The sequence below is a fragment of the Octodon degus genome, unplaced genomic scaffold (assembly GCF_000260255.1).
Source record: "Octodon degus isolate 3935 unplaced genomic scaffold, OctDeg1.0 scaffold00069, whole genome shotgun sequence".
Taxonomy (NCBI): domain Eukaryota; kingdom Metazoa; phylum Chordata; class Mammalia; order Rodentia; family Octodontidae; genus Octodon; species Octodon degus.
In genome coordinates, this window is record NW_004524645.1 from 8542846 (window position 1) to 8562136 (window position 19291).

At 34.8% G+C, this 19291-nt stretch overlaps 1 protein-coding gene across 2 annotated transcripts in view; it reads right to left on the reverse strand.

Annotated features, from left to right (window-relative positions):
• Window positions 1-19285, reverse strand: part of Ap1s2 (adaptor related protein complex 1 sigma 2 subunit) — a 24717-nt gene extending 5432 nt beyond the window's left edge. The window contains exons 1-4 of one of the 2 annotated variants that reach the window (XM_023719566.1): window positions 19208-19285; window positions 12523-12631; window positions 11765-11902; window positions 10-192 (exon numbers count right to left, since the gene is read on the reverse strand). In XM_023719566.1, coding sequence (XP_023575334.1) covers window positions 157-192; window positions 11765-11902; window positions 12523-12631; window positions 19208-19254 — 330 coding nt within the window. In that variant the 5' untranslated portion in view covers window positions 19255-19285 and the 3' untranslated portion in view covers window positions 10-156. Of the gene's footprint in view, window positions 1-9; window positions 193-11764; window positions 11903-12522; window positions 12632-19207 lie in introns of those variants that run through there. The other variant, XM_004635077.2, reaches the window with a different exon arrangement.
• Window positions 19286-19291: the final 6 nt, after the last annotated feature.

The window sequence follows — 19291 nt, forward strand, 5'->3', positions numbered from 1 at the left end:
GAACAGGAAAAAATACAATCATAAAGATATTAGATCTGAAATGATCTATAATTATTTTACATGATAATCAGTCACCATGCTGAGGACATTTTCTTTCATAAGTTTATCAGCTCTCTATTTCCTCTGGGAAATTCTGCATACTTGAAGAGTAGTCATTTAGTACACAGGGACATTAAAATATTCATGACGTGGCTACAAGAGAAATGCATATATTCTTACACACAATACACAAACTCATATAATCAGATTTCTAGAATGTTTAGTTCACAGTAAAGTTGCCTAAAATTTAAGTTTTACAGCTGAACATGTAATTTCTTCAACAATGACGAGTTCAGATTTATCTTATGTAACTTTATACAATGGTAAAGATGATCACCTACACCTAAAAATATCTTAAAGCATTGTTTTTATTAGTAATATTCTGAAAAGATTTTCAGCTTAAGTCATCTAGTCAGTACCGAGTCAACTAAAAAATAGAATAAATCCTTCCACCAATGTCTTAAGTTCATCAGGATTTTATCACATGAAGTAGCCATCCCAGAGGGAAATCTTCTAAGATAATGGAAAGTAGTTACCCATATGGTATTTTAAGTAGCAATAAAGGCTTTTAACTGTTCACTTAGCTACAAAAGAGTAAATCTATTGACTATGACTTTGAGACTAAGAATATGAATTTTAAAAAAAATCTTCAAGTTAGACTTTTAAAGAACTCTCCAAGCAAAATTGTTAAATGTGTCTGCCTAAAAATTTCTGTCACAGGATGTTTCTCATGTCAGCAAGGGAAAAGAAGCTAGCCTGAAGTGTGGTTTAAGCTGATCCTGTCTTCCTGCACACACAATTGCATGAAATTACATGGAAAATTCTACATATTCCTTTTTGTATTTATTCAAGCTTAAACTCTGATATATTTGGCTATAAAAACATGTAAACTGTCTCCCCCCAATAACATATTTCTACATTTATACAACCATTAAATATAGTAATATCTGAAGATAAAATCCAGTTATACTCCTAAACATTTTAAGATTACTTTTTCTCCACTTAGAATAGATAATAAAATTAAACAGCAAGCAATTAAAATAAATTTCAATTATAAACCCCCAACTCATTTTCTTACAACGTTTTTTTAACAGGGAAATTCTACTTTACTGATGGTATTAGCAAATTACAGTATTTAATGGATACCTTTGCAGTGAACTTCCGAGCCTATTTTAATATTCTCCATAGAAAATAAATCAAAGCCCCCAGTGACTGATCACTATCAGAGCAAAATTTCCTATGAAAGCATAACATCAGTTTCATGAAATAATTGGGACTATCTCTTGGGATTTAATATAATTAAACTAAGTAATGCTAAGATATAACAAACTTAACAAAATTATAACTGTAAACTGAATTCATATATCCTACTACTTTTTGATGCATGTCAGCACTCCAGCATGTATTCTAGTACGGTGTTTTTCTTAGAACACCCATTGAAACTCCTGCTGTGATACGTATTCTGTTCTGGAGAGAGAATAAGAAAAGTTTAAGTCTATCAAATAACGTTTTGCCTAAATTCCAGGGCTTTTTTGCCTTTATATTACAGTTCTTAACCTGTTTTCTCTCTTAATTTCATATTGCATCAAGTAAAAACAAACTATGCAGAGTTTTATGCCACTAAGAGAAAGGTGGTTTCCCAAAGTGGGCTGAATATGGAGTCATTCTTTTCCGGGTAAGACTTAGGAATAGAACAAAAATTCTACAGGAACCATTCTGAAATGTGACCACTCACGCATTCCTACCACTCATTCATCTGTCAGGTCTTTTACTACCTTTACAAAGGGAAAGGGTTGATGACAAGCCAAACTATTCTGTACAGCCAATGATCCATATTACTGTACTTGAGTGATTAGGACCCATCAATTGTGAAAAATACTTTTCACTGAAGAAACTCCTCCACTGGAAAAACGTCTTTTAAGAAGAAAATAAACTCTAAATATACAAAAATAAGTAACAGTGGTGGCATAAGTAGTATTCTTTTACCAGTTTTACGTTGCTATAATATGTTTAAAATAATTTCCCAGTTCAGACTGCTGGGGTCTCAAAAAGTTCTACTATAATAAATGCCTTGAGGACCAGTAATATTTAAGGTTGACTTTTTAGCTAAATGATGCAAGTACGCTCACAATTAGCCAATAATTTTTCTCATATAAAAAGAAAACTTAGGAAATTCCATGTAAGCTCCAGTACTCTGTGCTCTTACACTACCAGTACATATTTTGAGATCCAGAAGAATTCTACTGATTAGTAAAGTCTGTTATAGTATGCAAAGGATCCTGTGCAGGACTACGCCTACTATGTTGCTTTTCCCACATGTACCTTTGGAAACAGTTTTACCAACTACTAGAAAACTCTTGAGTTTCTTAACATATAAAAATGCTAGTGATTTAAATTAAGTGGCAGTAATATCCTATTTACAAACACCATTAGAACAAATCATTCTATTCATCATGTCCGCATCTTGTACAGCAATTAACCACTACGAAGAATGTATGCAATGTGTTAATTATTGAAACTGTCCTACCAATTTGATTTGAAAGTGTCTCATTGCTATTTGTTTATCAATAAAATTATGGAAAAAAATAAATTAAGTGGCAAAAGGTTTATATCTGGTAACCTAAACAACTAATTTGAAGCTAACAAGATGCAGTACAGCAACCACTGTTGAATTCCTATTACTTTGTTTCATGAAATTTTGTATTGTTTCTTTTTTTTTTTTTACTATTTTGAATTTTTTGAAAAAATAAAAGAAAAAGAAAAGAAATTAAGTGGCAATAAAGGACAGAATGGTAGTGAGAAAAATATTTAAATCTGATTGCATTACACAAACAAGAAGCCACAAGTTGCCCTTAGGACAGACTTTTTAAAAGCCTATTTTTTTGAGTAAAGATTACACAAGTATCATTTTCAACCTGAAATAGCCCTTCAGTCCTGGGTAGTCCTTTGCCTATCACTAATTCGCTGCCTACAAAGTATTGCTAATGCTCCACGCTCCTTGCTACCTGTCCTTATCCTTCCCCTCAGTCTCAAGTGGTCTTCTAGATGACGTCGTGTCTGATAGGCAATTCCAATTTCCTCAATTTTGCTCATCTAACCCATGAAGAAAAATCTATAGCTTTACTCCATCATTGCCTGATAATAAAGAAGCTTCTTGCCAAAGTCCGTTCTTCTGCGTCCATTCCCATTGTCCCTCCCAATACAGTATACTTTTTCCTCCTTCCAATTTTTCCTTAGTATCTTCACCAGCTCCTTCATAGTATACATGCATCTTCAACTTTCCTCTGCACCAACAATAACTTTGGTTTTAATTCCCTACAAAAAGGAGCAGATGTAGCTGGAAGTGTAGGATGACAAACACAGCAGAGAGGAATCAAGTTACACCTGTCCTCAAAACCACCTACTTCTCTAGGAAAAGACAAACCCCACTACCATAAAATTTCCTAGACAGTCACCATATTAGGCTTATGACTCACAAGTAAAATCAACAGAGAAGCTATAATGAACATTGGAAAACTAGTAATTATCCGTAGGTGTAAGTTTTATTGAAATGAGAAGTGCCTAGTGAACTAATGGTACTGGATAATCCAAGACTGAATGCCTCGTCTCCTGATTGTAGTACACAGTCTGGTTAAAAATGACTTTCATTCAATGAAAAGTAACTATAGGAAAGTGTAATTTCAAGTTATTGCTCTACTGGTTTTGATTGTTTTATAAAAGAGCTCCTGTCACTTTTTTTTTTTTTTTGCTTAAAGTAGTGTCCCTTGTCCTTGATATTCTAAAACGCAATGGTCATTTTTACTGCCTCTAATTGACTTCTATGGCAAAACACGTAAAGTCTATATACTCAACTCTGGAACCCAATTCTTTGGATTAAAGCCCAAAAAGGCCACAAAGCACCCTGACTCACGCATTATCTTTTCTGATCAATGAGTTAAAAAAAGACATTCAAATCACTTTTAGACAATAGGGCTCACAGTGTCAGTCTTACTTCAGAAGCATCTGTGAATTACTCAGAAAATCTAGTAATTTTTTTTAATGTTTAGTTAGCAATGAGTGGCAAGAGGTATATATATGGTTGCTCCAGATGGTTGGTATCTAAAATGGCCAAGAGTAGACAAGTGCTTTACTCCATGTGCTGAAACTTTATTTTAGTAAATTCTACTCTAGCTTTACCATCTGGTACAACACAATGTATACTGTTTCATTCATACAGCAGCATTTTCCCACGTCTGGAAAAATTATAATCCTAAATACATGATTGCTTTTAACTTCTAATAAAAGGGGAGTGGGACTTTAAACATTTTCAGAGGTCATAGTTAAGATAGTATCCTGCTAATACATCTTTTCTCATTTGATACACCATGAGTATCCTTACATATCATTACAAATAAAACTGATCTCATTTATTTTATTTTATTTTCCATAATTTTATTGAGAAACAAATAGCAATGAGACAGTTTCAAATCAAATTGGTAGGACAGTTTCAATAATTAACACATTGCATATTCTCTTCCTAGTGGTTATTTGCTGTACACGATGCAGACAAGATATCTTATTTACAAACACTATTAGAACAAATCCTTCCATTCATTAAGAGAATGTAACTATATATCTATCCTAACCATTTTGAATACACAGATACAAAATGGACATTCATCTGTATCCTTTTGTTTAGTTCCGTCATTTGAATATTATAGGTGTGTGAGCTCAGCAAAATCAGCTAAAAGAGTCCAGTAGCCCATAACAGTATTGGGACTTCCGCTTCACTGTCAATGTCAGAAATTGTTGACCTGAGTCCACCACAGCTCAACATAACACCATGGCTTTACTTCTTATACTTTGTTTTTATACTTTTCTGCTGGATGGTTAAGACTAAGATAAAGCAAGACCTATGCAACAAGAGTTGTAGCTTTTGGATCTGATAAGGTCAGTCAAATCCTGTCAGGATTCATCCTGAGATCCTGTACCTCAGATTGTAGATCCTTTGTCAGAGTCAGCCATGTGGATGAGTCATGGCCATTGCTTGGCCATTGTGCTCTCTGTGAAAGCCTGAGAGAATGTTTTCTCACCATGTGACTCTCCTTAGGCACACTCTACATCATGGATCACTTTCCTCTTTGGCCCCATAATCTCCTTGATCAGAAAATTTGGGACACTACCGAGTTACATGATGTTACAGTATAAGTTCGCATATGTCCTGAGTCTTAATTGACCTTGGAAGGCTAGGGCCAAAATGTTGGCTTTCCTTGCGGCCCTCCTTTTTCTCTAATTTTGGTCTGCAAACTTAGGTTGTTAACCCTCCAGAAAAGAAGCTTACTGTTATTACCATACAACCTAGGCTGTTAAGCTTAACCTCACTATCTGTCTGCATATCAAACATCTTAGGCATAACATGGAACAGGTATTTTTCATCAAGTATTGATATGTTGAACTTTAAGTCCCTACAGAATATGATGAAAAAACATTTAAAAAAATTAAAATATATTTTTAAAATAGGCATAAAGAATTATATAATTCTTATGTTTACACATAAGTCCAGAAATCTAACCATATACAACCTTGAAGCAGTACAGTCCCACAACATTCCTTTTCCTGTCTCCTGCCTTCATTCACCACCCCCTTCTTTTTGAACAATCATCTACCCGAAAGACAGCATGGCAGCAACTGGCATGTCATGACAAGCAGCCCGTATTCAGAAGACCAGAATGACAGGCACTACAAGCATGAACCTACAGTTGCATATATGACTGTATTCTAATTTTCTTAACTTATTTCCCATTGATGGACATTTATATTGAGTATATGTCTTGATACTTTTGTACATTTCTATTGAATAAAATCTAACTAATGAATTAAAATAAAGTAAAAATTTATTAAAAAATATTGCCAAACTAATCTCCCAAAGCAAAATACAAGCTAACAAGAGTGTCTCTTGGGCTGGCAAGATAGCTCAGTGGACTAAGTGCCTGCTTAGGCAAGAGCAGGGACCGGTGTTCGATCCCTGGCACCACATGCCCTGCCAGCCCTGCCCATGGGCACACTGAGCTGGCTACTGAGACCAGTTGTGGTGGCACACGCCTGTATTCCCAGTACTGGGGAGGCTGAAAACAGGAAGATCACTACCAGTCCAAACTGCGTAGTGAGACCCTGTACCAAATACATAAAAAAGTGTCCTCATCTTTGTCAATCCAAGAAGAAATAAACAAAATGATTAATTGATACTTTAATTTATATTTCCCTAATAAAGGGATCATTTGCTTTTCTTCATGTGTGAACTATGTTACTTACTCATGGCTTCTGCTCTCTTTCATTGTGCTGTGGACCTACTTCTATTATATTTGCCTTAAAAATAATGATGGGATTAACTTTACTACACCTTATAAATGCTGCTGTAAAATGTATTATAAAATATGAAGGACAAATTACATTCTCTGGCAGTTAGTTGTGCTTTGTAAAAAATAATTTAAACTTATTCTAGGGTACTTGTATTTGACTTGAAATACCCTAAATTTAATCAGGTTTTCAAAACAGAAAGATTTCTTGGAATCAAAACTTCAAACATTCAGAACTAGTTTTACTTAGTAAATTTTTAAAGCCTAATAGAGTGTAAAAGAACAATAACAAAAAGTCTGCCTATGCAACAAAGGCAAAGTCTGTGTGCATAAATTCTGGTCATTTAATCCATTCGTCCTTTAAGAAATGATCAAGTCTCTAAGGTAGGCAGGACAATTATCAGAAAGTTCAAAAGTGTTCTGCCTGCCTGAGGGGTAGAATCAATTGTTTAGAAGTGACCAGAGTTTGTTGTTGAGGAAATTAGGTTATTCAGTGACATCAAACAATGTTGTGGATTAGGTTCTAAAGTCAGCCATAGATTATCTTCTCAGTCACTGATTATCAAGATGATTAGGGTGACTCACAGAGGTGATTTTTATAGCAATTTATGACTTCTTTAACACATAAGTCATTCTTTCACAATTTTTAGGGTTTTACTTCCCCTTTCCTTTTGCATTTTTAAATTAATTTTCAGGTAGTTATTTGTACTATAGGCAACATATAATATTGAAAAGAGATAGCAACCTTAAATATAAATGGAATTTTCATACCGTGGTCTTAAATCAGTTTCTCAACCTGTACACAACTGGTATTTATGGTTGTATAATTCCTTTCTAGGAGATGGGGAGGAACTGTCCTATGCACTGTAGTGTACTTAGCTGCAATGTATTCCTACTGTGACAACCAAAACTGGGTCCAGCCACAGCCCAGTGTACCCTGAGAGGGCCAAGTGCCCTGATGCCAACCCATGAGAACTACTGAGTTAATCATACTGACTCTGGTTGGTGGGTAAGAACATACTCAAGTGTGCTTACCTGTATTTACTATTTTTTTTTTTTGCTAATTTTTCTGTAATGGGAAATTATCTTTTAAAAAAATACAACAAAGGAAACAAAAGAAATGATAATGTCAGTAGGGAAAAAAATTCAAACATAGAACTTTTCTGAAAGTACTGTTTAATGAAAAAATCACCACTGATACCTTGGGATATGCTTTTTGCATTTAATCTTAGGGCTCATAAAATCAACTTAGTAGGTGAGGACTGGCACTTTAAAAAACAAAAGTAGAGTAGAATGCAAAATAGATTGCAAAACAAGAAATGAGTGTATTAGTCAATTTTTTCTAGTTTGTGTACTACTGTGATATATGCTGGCAAAGAAGACTATAGCCTTGTCAACTTTTAATCCGATTTAAAAGAAACAGGTTGAGGGTCAAGGATTTTAACACAAACAGTAGTGACTACAAAGGAATTACAGGAGTTTGTCTTCTTAAAGTAAATCTTTAAGAGAATTTATATCAAACTTCTTTTTACTATTACATGACATTATTATATATATTTGAAAGTATCTAACTCTTAAAACAATTTCAGGTGTTCTTGAGTATGATTAGCATGCCCAAATATTCTTAACTAGCAAGGCTGAATTTTTAAGAAACTCAAATCTTCATATTAAAAGGCATGATGCTATTAAGTACTTCAAGAAGTATTTATTTACTTAAAATAATTTTGTGTTGCAAGAGCCTCATTTTTTCAAGTCACTTTTTCTCCTAAGATTCTTACCTTTCCATTTTTTTGCAGTTCCACCGATTAATTACTCTCAGAAAGATATAGTATAGTACTAGGATATAACATGCAGCCCCCAGCACTAACACAAATCAATTATAGCTGCAGTTAATTCTCCATAGAGCACCACATTATAGACGAGGCAGATAAACATCTGCACACCCAGTAAATCTACTCATAAAGTGGATCATCTTGAAGTAGAAGCATATTCATGAGTATAACGCTTGCTTTTGGTACCTCACTGTAATACTGCAGTTAGTGAGAAACAATACCAACAGCAAACAAAGCTTAAAAAAAAGCCCCCAAAAATTTCAAAATGATGCTGTTAGTATAAAAAAGAAAGGCTGACACATCTGAAAGCGCTGATCAATACCATCATGCATCTACCACTGAAGGTTAAAGCCCAACACCCAGTATTTGACTATTTGATCTTCACAGATCAAGCAAGGATTTAAGATCATCTCACGTGCAACAGTCTTTGCATAGCACCCCATTTTATCCATGCCACAAAAATGGTAAATTTAGTAGTTACCAATAAATAGGTTGGGGGTCAAAGGGACTAAAGCCTTAGACTGCTCTTTATCATAAGATATCCTCAGACAAACCTCCCCATTCTTCATTCTGGCTCTATAAAATTAAGGAGCAGAGAAAAACTGGTAAGTGTCTGACTTTACAGAAAAAAAGTCATGCTATTATTTCCTTTGTCATTATATGTGTGTGTTTATATAATAAATCCTACTGCATTGCATGAGCTCCCCCTACACCCCCTCAATCTATCTTAAAATATATGCATGGGGGTACTCCAAGCACTGCATAGAATATCAATTTAGTAATCCCAACACATTATACCTTAAAATTTAAGAGTCTACTTTAGTACCAGTGGCATGTTAAGATGCTTTAAGTATCTACTAGTAAACATTAAAAGTTGGATAATGGGCCAATTTCTGGATTTTCCCAAAAAGTCTAATAATATTTTCATATAATCAAATACCTAAACGAATAATAAACACAGATTTAGTCTACAAATGCTAAAAATGATCCTGTATTTACCGAGTAATTAAGCATAATGAAAAAGGTAACAGAATTTAATTGCAATGTCTACTGATATTTTAGCAATTATTCAAATACACATTAGAATTATGTTATCACTGTGTAATTATAATATGCCAACAGAAAAATCTTCTTTAGTAGTGATTATTTGCCTGATTTGCCTATAAAATTAACTTCCTAAATTATGTAATATTTGAACAAATATGGTAAAAGGGAAAATTTTAGGAAATTTTTCTGAATAAACAGTCTTAAGAATAGAAATGTATATTTCACAAAAAGAAAAACAAAATAATTCTGTGATTTCCATATACCTTTGAGCCAGATATTGGTTCACTGTAAGATCAAAGTTTTTTTTAGCACCTAGAAATAATCTACAGAAAATACCTGATACTAAAAAGAAAAATCAACATCCATGAAAAATTAGATTAAAATCCAGTAATTAGCATTTCTACTACAAAACTACAAGCTGCAATTAGCAAGGTACCTTTTCAGCTATAGTAACAATTTTTTAAGAAAAATCACTTCATGACATTGACTAGGTGAATTTTATACCCCAATTATAAGTTCCACGAAATTATTACAGATCTACATATCCTGAAAAAAATTCCTAACTACTACTAATGCAAGTAATAAAGATCCTTAGCCTACGAAGTCAGAAATAGAGTCTGCCTTGGGAAATAGACACTTATGCTTTTATTCCAAGTGATCAGGTAACCCTAACAACCGTGTCATATTACAATATATATCGGAATTTCCCAGTAGCATTTAAAGACATAGGGAAATATCAATGTTCTAAATTTTACTTTCTAGGAAAACATTAAAAGTAAAAGCTGAACTTCAATAACTTTGACAATGTTGTAAAGCAAGTGTAATTAATCAGGAAATGATTAAAAAATTGGTTCTGACAGAACAGGTTACAGTTCTATAGTAACAAACTATGAAATTGATCAAGGCAAGAGATAAATCTGTGTAATCGCAGCACTCAGGAGGCTAAGACAGAAGGATCACCTTTGAGTCTGAGGCCAACCTGGGCTACAAAGTGAGTTCAAAGCTAGCCTAAACTACATAGCAAGACCCTGCCTCCAAAACAAAACCAAAACCAAAAAAAGCAAACACTAAGAACAAAAAGACAAATACTGAAAAATTCACGATACTTCATCTTGATTTTGACCTATTTCTTTTTTAAAAAGGTTTATTAGTCAATAGCAAAATAGGGGGGTGCTAACATTAAAATCAATTTTGCAAAAGTGGATAACAGCTTGTAGCTAGCACACCTGATGTCAAAAATAAAAGTCTCCAAAGGGAAATGTTTGCAATCAATGAATAAGCCACCATGGCAAACTGCACACACAAGAAAAGGGGTCTGTGCACATTTCACTATTGATCAGCAGATGGTCTGAGGGCTGCCAGTAAATGACTTCTCTTTGCAGGCACCCAACACATTCTTGATAACTGCAAGTTCACTACTGCACAAGGCGCTGTCCTCACATCTAACAGTCACATGATGTCATCTCAACTTCTAGCCACCCCTACAACTGACTGATGCAGTGACACTGGCCAGCTCCTCTCCTTGCTTAACTTCCTTAAAGTATGCCATTTTTGTAAGAATAAAATGTTTTTAAAAATTGAGATTTTAAAAACAAATAGCGCCTTCGCTGGTACTATGCTGCTGAGCTACATCCCTGACCCCAAAACTTTGTATCTATTTAACAACTACCCTACTGAAAACACATGGCATTTTTGTATTTAGTAACCTTTTCACATGTTTTTAAATCATAATTAACTCAAAAGTACAATTCAATTTAATACCTGAATTAAGGTTATCATAAAAAAGGTAGCTTATGAAATTTTAAACTTCAGAAACAGAAAGTGCTTAAGCATCAAATCCACACTCAGGTCAGCATCACTGTGGTTACTAGAAAGGGAAGAGGGCTGTTAGGGTTCTGGGATATGGAAAGAAGAGAAGAACATGGTAGTTTTGACAAAAGATGCTTTGTTATTTAAAAAGAGCAAGGAGAAGCACAAATACTTTTTAGTTTTGTTAAGGCAAGACTAGAGGTTCTACAATAAATATAATTAGAAAACACTAATATTTGCTTGGCTACATTTCTATTTACTTAATGAACATGAGGTGAAAAAATGAACCAATTTGGAATGAAAATGCCAAAATCTCACAGTCAACTCCTAATTATCCACACTAATGAAAAAAGGGGATTATTTTAAGCAATTCCAACACAATAGATGGAGAATTCTCAACTTACTGTTACTGTTGGCCAATCTTTTTCTTTAAAATAGTCTGTCCCATGATAATTTAGACCTGAATGTTGCAGTGTCCCAAAATAGGCTGTCAAGAACAGGCCTAACCAACAGATGATTTTCAAAGTGAATCTCACCCATCCATAGATAACTGAGTTGACGTGACTGACACATTCAATGAATAGACTGCACATGAACACTACATGCCAAGCATGCTTTGGAGTGATTTCTCAAAGTGTAAGAATGATTTCCCTAGCAAGAGCAGAACATTCTAGCACCTTGTCCAGAGAACAAGCAACTTACCTCCTGCAGTAGATCAGCCTGTTCAATTGCTTTAAGGACATTTTTCTTGGATGTTTCCTGAACTTCCCCTCCCAAAAGAAATTCATCCAAAATAAAATAGGCCTTCTCAAAATTAAAGATGATGTCAAGTTCACACACCTAAAAAGTAAAACACAAAAACAAAAAACTACGACAGTCAGATGCTTACTTAGCATCAAAAAATAAATTCTGACCAAAATATATTGGTAGTCTTCCTAAAAATAGCAATTACATTAACTGAATACCATTGATTTAAGTATATTTTATTTTTAAAATTCAAGTACTTGAAAACAGAATGCCTACAAAATAAATAAAAGGGCTGGGGAGACAGCTCACCGGTATAAGCGCCTGCCTGGCATGCGCAAGGTCCTGAGCTCCATCCCCAGTACCGCAAACAACAACAAAAAACAACCAAACAAAAGATCTGGCCCTGTATACTCCCAATGTGAATAACTTAGTATCATTAAAGTGCTAACCATATCTGATTTCTATACTAAGTACTTCCAAAATGTTAACATTTGCAGTCAGATTCTATTTTCTAACTCATTCTATCAAAATAAAATGAGGTCTATAAGACTTATAACTCTTTTAGTTAACTGACTACAGACCCTAACAAGACTCATTTCTGCCTTCTCTCTATAGTTTAGAGTCAGCAACACAACCAAATAATCAACTTGTTAGTGAAATGATTTTAAAAAATAAAAATACCATGGCATTCAATTTCTTAAAATATTACTCACACTGCCAAAATACTTGTCAAGTAATTCCACATAACGATGGATTATTTCCAGGGTAATTAGTTCATTGTCCTGATCCTCAATAGCACAGCAAAAGTACAGACTAGCATATCTGTAACAAAACACAAATGTGGAAAAAACCATTACCCCTATAATCATCTTTTCTAAGTATACTTTCATGTCGTACTGTGAAAGCCCTTGTGCTGTAAGTATGTTTATTTCTTCTCTTATAACAGTACAGATTATCTTTCTACTAAACTACAAAATATATGCATAAGAGAAATTTTGAAAATCTCAGGTAGAGAAAAAGAAAAAAAATATTCAATGATACTCTATAAGAGTAACTGATTTTGCTCTTCTCTTTCAGGTTTCTTTCTATGAGCATTCTGAAACATAGCTGACCCAAATTTCCTTAAATTTATTTAATCAGAACAAAATATATTGTTAATGGAAATTACAAGTAAAGAAGAAAAACAAAAAAAAAAAACCTGAAAACATAGTCAACATGAAGTCAATGTTCTGGAATGCCATGTGCAGCAAGGGCCTCAAGTCATGAAAGATCAATGAGTTTTCAAAGTGAATCCACTTGTGTACCAGCACCCAGACCTCAGCACATTGCAGAAGCCTGAAGCTCTCTAGTTACAACCTCCTGCAAGCAGGGATAACCACTATCCCAGCTTCTCACAGCACAGGATGTTTTGAAAAAAGAAGTTTCTAGGATTGTCGATTAATCCCCAAGAACAAAGGCTCTAAATTATTACAAAAATTAGAGAAAGAGAACTGAAAATTCCTATCACTTAAGGGAAACTGAGACCTGTTCTTAAATTGTCTAAGTTCTATGTTGTTGAACTAAAGTTTCTGCCAAATTGTGTGCTGCTAAACTAACAACCAGGTTATTTAGTCATACTCTCTTCCAAATTAGGATTCTGGGACACAAGATTGGGTGACCCAAGAAAACCAAACATATTAATGAACAATTCTGAGGCATAGCAGGTCCTCTGAGGAAGATTAAACCACATTTTTAAAATGGTTCAATGGTATTTAAGGCTTTGGGGATGAAAGAACATAAAAACTAAGATATTCTAACCAAGTCTCAGTTGAAATGGTAATTTTCATACAGGAGTACTTAAGTGATTTTGAGAAAACACAATAGGCAATTACTGCTTATGATATTAATGTAAAAAGATAACACACAACCTCAGTTTTGTGTTTTTTTTTTTTTTTTGCGGAACCAGGGACTGAACTCAGGCCCTTGCGCTTGCCAGGGAAGCGCTTATTCCACTGAGCCATCGCCCCGGCCCCTACAACCTCAGTTTTGAATTCCTACTTCTCTGTATGAAAATAATCTAGTATTTGCAACACTACTAATTTCAATGTTATGAAAAACATTTTGATTTGATCTTTTCAACAGCAAGTGCTATCATCCTTGAATACAAATTAGAACTAAAATAAAAACCAATGAGGCCCAAAGTACTCCTCCTACAAGAAACCCAGATCTCTCACTTTAACTCTAGGCATTTTTCCATTCTACCATAGCAACTCCTTTGTCATACAAATCATGGCTTGCACTTTCAGTAAATTATTTACAATGTGGGTCTTGGCAGTCTTATTTGAGTAGGCATTTGAATGTGTTCATTTATCATCATGAAGGGAATAAATCATGGAAGACAACAGGACACTGCATTCAACTCTGAACAAAATGCTTCTTTTCTTTCTCATCATTATCCTGTTTTTGTTTATCTGTTTAAAAGGAAACAGGATGATGCAACTCTCTATCCTAACTCACGCTTTTGAATGGGGTTTTCAATTTGGAAAAAGTGATAAAAATGATAGATAAGTATCTGAATTAAGAAAATTTAAGATTAAAGTGAATAAAAATGGTGGATTAAGAACCAGGGCCAGGGAGATAGCTCAGTAGAATAAGTGCTTGCCTGGCAAGTGCAAGAGCCTGAGTTCAATCCCCGGTTCCACAAAAATAAAAAAAAATAAAAAAATTCCGGCTATTTGGTATGAACAGAATACCAAAAGTTCTATGTAAGAATTCACTAATAGTCAACTTTGAGTAAAACTTCTTTTCAAGATTTCCTAGCTGGGTGTCACAGCATATACCTGTAACCCAGCATTCTAGGAAGCTGAGACAAGAGGATTGATCACAAGTTCAAGACAAGTTTGGGCAACATAGAAAGACTCCATCTCAAAATACAACATTAAATAAAAGGGCCAGGGATGTAGCTCAGTGAAAAGTCCTTGGGTTCAATTTCCAGTGCCACAAAGGACAAATAAACAACACTTTTCCAAGATTACTGTTAAGTGCTTGCAGTCCCCACACTTTATCTGCAGCACTGCCTCTTTATTTACAAATAAATAGTATTCAAACACAAGTCAAAGGGCTTAAAGTTGTATGAATCATTTAGAAGCATGAATCTAAAAAATAACCTGATGTGTCTAAACATCAGCCAATAATATTTTTAAAAAGAAAAATACTCCTCCAACACCAAGTAAATTTTTGGGTTTTTTTCTTTTGCAATGCTGGGGGTGGGGATGGGGATTGAACTCATGGCCATAGAAGTGTTAGCAAGCACTCTACCACTGAGCCCTTCTTTCTGTCCTCCCTCTGAATGTTTACTTTCACTAAGAATGGAAAAAGAGCCATCAAATAAATGAATTCTTCCTTTCAGGTGAATACGTAGCTATCAGGATGATAAGATAATCTCTTTTCAGAAAGCTTAGGGAAGGAGAAACAGAAGCATAATAATAGGTACCATTGATTGGGTCCTCACATTAGGAGAGGCATAGTAAATGTTACCTTAGACTTTTGCATATTTTACCATTTGAATCTTTACAACAACGCTACCAAAGACACCATTATTATTTGCATTTATAGGAGACCCAGATTTGAGCAACCTGCCCAGAACAGCAATTTGGCCCCAAAGCTCAAGTTTGACATTAAAAATCAGAGCTAGCAACAGTATGAAAATAGTCTTGCACCTGACAAAATTAAAATACGTTCAAAAATATGTTCAAAGCCATTATTTTAAGAGCTTTGGAGAAATAAAAAGCATCACACTGATTTAGTAAAGGATTACCAAGAGAACCTGAAGTGTACCCATTTTTAGTATCAAACGCTTTTTAAAAATTCGATAATGAACTCATTTTGTTTTCTTAGTATTTGTAAGTCTAAATCAGAAGCAAAATTAATAATAGACTAGTGAGAAAGAAGGTATGTTTGGTTATTTTTAGCACAGTGGATTAAGGCTTACTCTAATTACTGGTACTCAGAACATCTGAAAGTGCTTATTCTTATATTCAAAACACATGACTTTTCTGCAGTCAGCTCAGTATCAGCTGACTGTGGGTGAATGGAGTTAAACTGTTCTCTTACCCACTGGTATGTGATTAGAAATTCTTTTGTTAGTAAAGAAAATCAATAACTACCCTTCAACAAAGTCTCAAGCTAGTATGTGGGAATGTAAGTACTTCAAAATTCTAAAAGACTTTCATCCAATGCCTGTTCCATTAAATCCTGCATGAAATAGAAATCAGAAAGGCATACAATATTTTGTCCTCAAGAGCATTTATTTTAGGGATGAAGAAAAAAGGCAAAGTGACTTGATTAAAGTCACAAAGACATTCAAAGGGACAGAACTCAAGCCCTCAGATTTTCAGTCGGTCTTTTCAGCGACATTATGGCTATTCCCCTACTCCTTCTCCAAAAGGGGAAACCTATCTGTATGCCAAACCAGAATGAAGAACATGGATGAGCCAATTTAACAAGGACATGAAAAGCTAGACATGGCAGCTCATCCCTGTGATCCTAGCACTCTGCAAAACAGAGGCAGGAGGCTCACAAGTTCAAGCCTGGCCTGGGAAACTTAGAACGTGTCTAAAAAGAAAAGAAAAATGCTTGCTGCTATGAACAGCTGAAGTGCTAGTTCTGAATTCACCAGGAGATAAGCTGTACAGTAATTTTCTGGCTTAATTAAGGTCTTTTCTTCCAGATGGAACAGGGAAAACAAATCATCTGCTAATGTTAACAAACAATATGTCATTATGTGGTAAGTTGATGAGTTTTCAGTATGAAATGGGCAGAGAGGACGCACACAGAAAACATATACATAAATTCCACATTCTATACATGAGAATTTGTCAAGTCCATCTTTTATTTAAAGGGGATTTGATCTGAGTCTTAGAATCCGTTAATTTCTTTTTTAAAAAGCAGTGGCCTAATATAGGGACAGACTGGGTAGCATGTGTAAGGACACCAAGGAGTTCTTTCCTTTCTTCATTTTAAAGGCCCATTCACAGGCTTGATTCCCTTGCTAGTATTTTCCTCCTCCACATGGGGGACTCCTTTCCCTATCTAGAAATAAGCTCAAGCCTCACTTTTTTTTAACCCTCTCTATGGATGGTTACTACCTCTTCTGTCCTTCACAGCAAACCACCCCAAAATAGTCTACATCTGCTATTTAAATTCCTCCACCTTTTTGTGCTTTGCCCATTACATCAAGAGTACTGTCTCTACTACTCTCCATTGAAAATGTTCTGGCAAAGGGCTTTTATGAAATGTTCACAATAAAATCGAGTAGATTCTACCTTCATTTTCATGTGACATGTGGCATCAGAGATCTTACTCAGAAACTCTCTGCCTCACTCTACAGGACACTTCTTTATTGTCTTTGCCTGCTGCTGACAGGGCTGGTTATCTAACACTTTCTGCCTTGTTTTCCCCAGAATTCCATGCCTGTGCCCATCAGACCCCATCAGAAAGCCAGGTATCTCTTAATGGAAGTCATACAGCATCCCAACATCAGCTTGCTGGAAAAGGAGCTGAGTTCTCTACTTCACCCTCCAAGGAATCAGCCAAACCAAAAATGTGCTGAGTCCCTTCCTTTCTTTGTCTGTCCTCCCCACTTTTCTTATCAAGCTTCCATAGGTAACAGCTCTTCTTTGCAGACTCATGGTTTAGGAAATCATTATCACCCAGTCTCCTACTCGTCTGCCAGGCACCACTGCAGTCACACTCCTTCCCCATCCATTGTCTCCTAGGAATCTTTTAAGAAATGCACATTAGAACTATGTTAACCCTATTCAAAATCTTTGCCTCTAAGATTTGAGTTGCATGCCCATGTTGGTCACTAGCATATGACCTTGGGCAAGACACTTCCCCAATTCTCATTTTTTTTCTAAAACTGCAATTGGTTAACAACAGAGTTTCTTAAATTCAGGAACTGTCTTGTGCAGAGGATAGAGGCTAAGTGAGTGGGGACAGAATACCTGTTCCTGATTTTCTCAGAGTAACTGCACTTCTATTTTTTAAGCTTCTATGCCTGGGGCAAAAAAACTTTAAAAAAGTCTTGATCACATTATTCTAAAACATCTCCCAGCTCTGAAATGCTATGATTTTTCTATGATCTTTCACAAGAAGTACTAAATCAACCACTGGATACAAAATCACCCAAACATGATTAAATTCACCTGTCTGTAGTACTTAGGAAACTTACTATATCCTATAATACCCACTTCTGCCTATCTCCGCCACAAAATAACCCATCCATACTTGGAGTGCAATAAAGGAAAGAGAAGAAATCCTCTGTCCTTTTCACCTGCATGGCACGCCACATGTTTAGTTCTTTGCATACTGCCATACAAGAGAATTTTTTATAGGCAGAAATGCTTTTATCTGAAATTCAGTAAATTATTCAAAAGGGAACAGAAATGGGGAAGAAACAAAATAAATATTGCTTCAAGAAATGTTCTGAGCAGGGTATGGTGGTGCATGCCTATAATCCCAGTACTCTGGCAGGCTGAGGCAGGAGGAAACAGTCTGGGCAACTTGGCAAGACACTGTCTCCAAGGGAAAAAAGAAAGGGTATGTAGCTCAGTGCAAAGTCCCTCAGTTCAATCCCCAGTGTCACAAAACAAAACGTGTTCTGTAAAAGAAGAAATCATACTTCATTAACATGCTTAGAACAACCTTGAGAAATTTAAGACAATCAGAGTTTCTTCAAACAGCAAGAAAACACAGATGCATACCATTTTTAAAAAATTCAACATAAAACGCCAATCTGAGTCATTTTGCAATAGTGACATGTTTTTTAAAAAAAAATCTATCCTTAATAAAAGTAGTTGTTATATCTAAGAACATTGCTGCCACAGCAACATGTATATTTCAAATAAATAAATACTATTAATAAATAGGTCCTGTATATATAGTTCTTAAATATCTGTAATGATTGAAACGGTTTGTATATTCAAGATGCTTATAAGATTCTTAAAATTAGATAAAAGGCACATCAAATATCAGTCATTACTTTAGACATTTGTGGAGAAGGAATTAGACTCATTTATGCTTGTCTAAATGTAGAGAATTACTCTCATAATATAATTTGCCCTGTAATGAAATGAATTCACTGAATTTTTCTAAAAAGATAATTAAGCATGAATAATCATTTGTGTCTTTATTGTATAATTTGGTTTTAAGACAATTTCCCTGCTTTCATTGTTTTAGTCTGGGTAATCAATCAAAACAGCAGTTATTTTAAAATACAAAACATTCCTTTAAATCTATTTCACTTAAATATTTATTAATCATTATTTATAAGTATCATTCAAGTTTGCTATTTCCCCATTATAAATCACCTAGCATTTGATTCTGCTGCTTCGTCTTTCTGATAAATAGAAAATTTACCTTTTGTAAACAATCTTCAGATCTCGCCACTCAAGGAAGCTGCACATTTTAGGTTTCCTTGCTAAAACGGTTTGAACAAGTTCT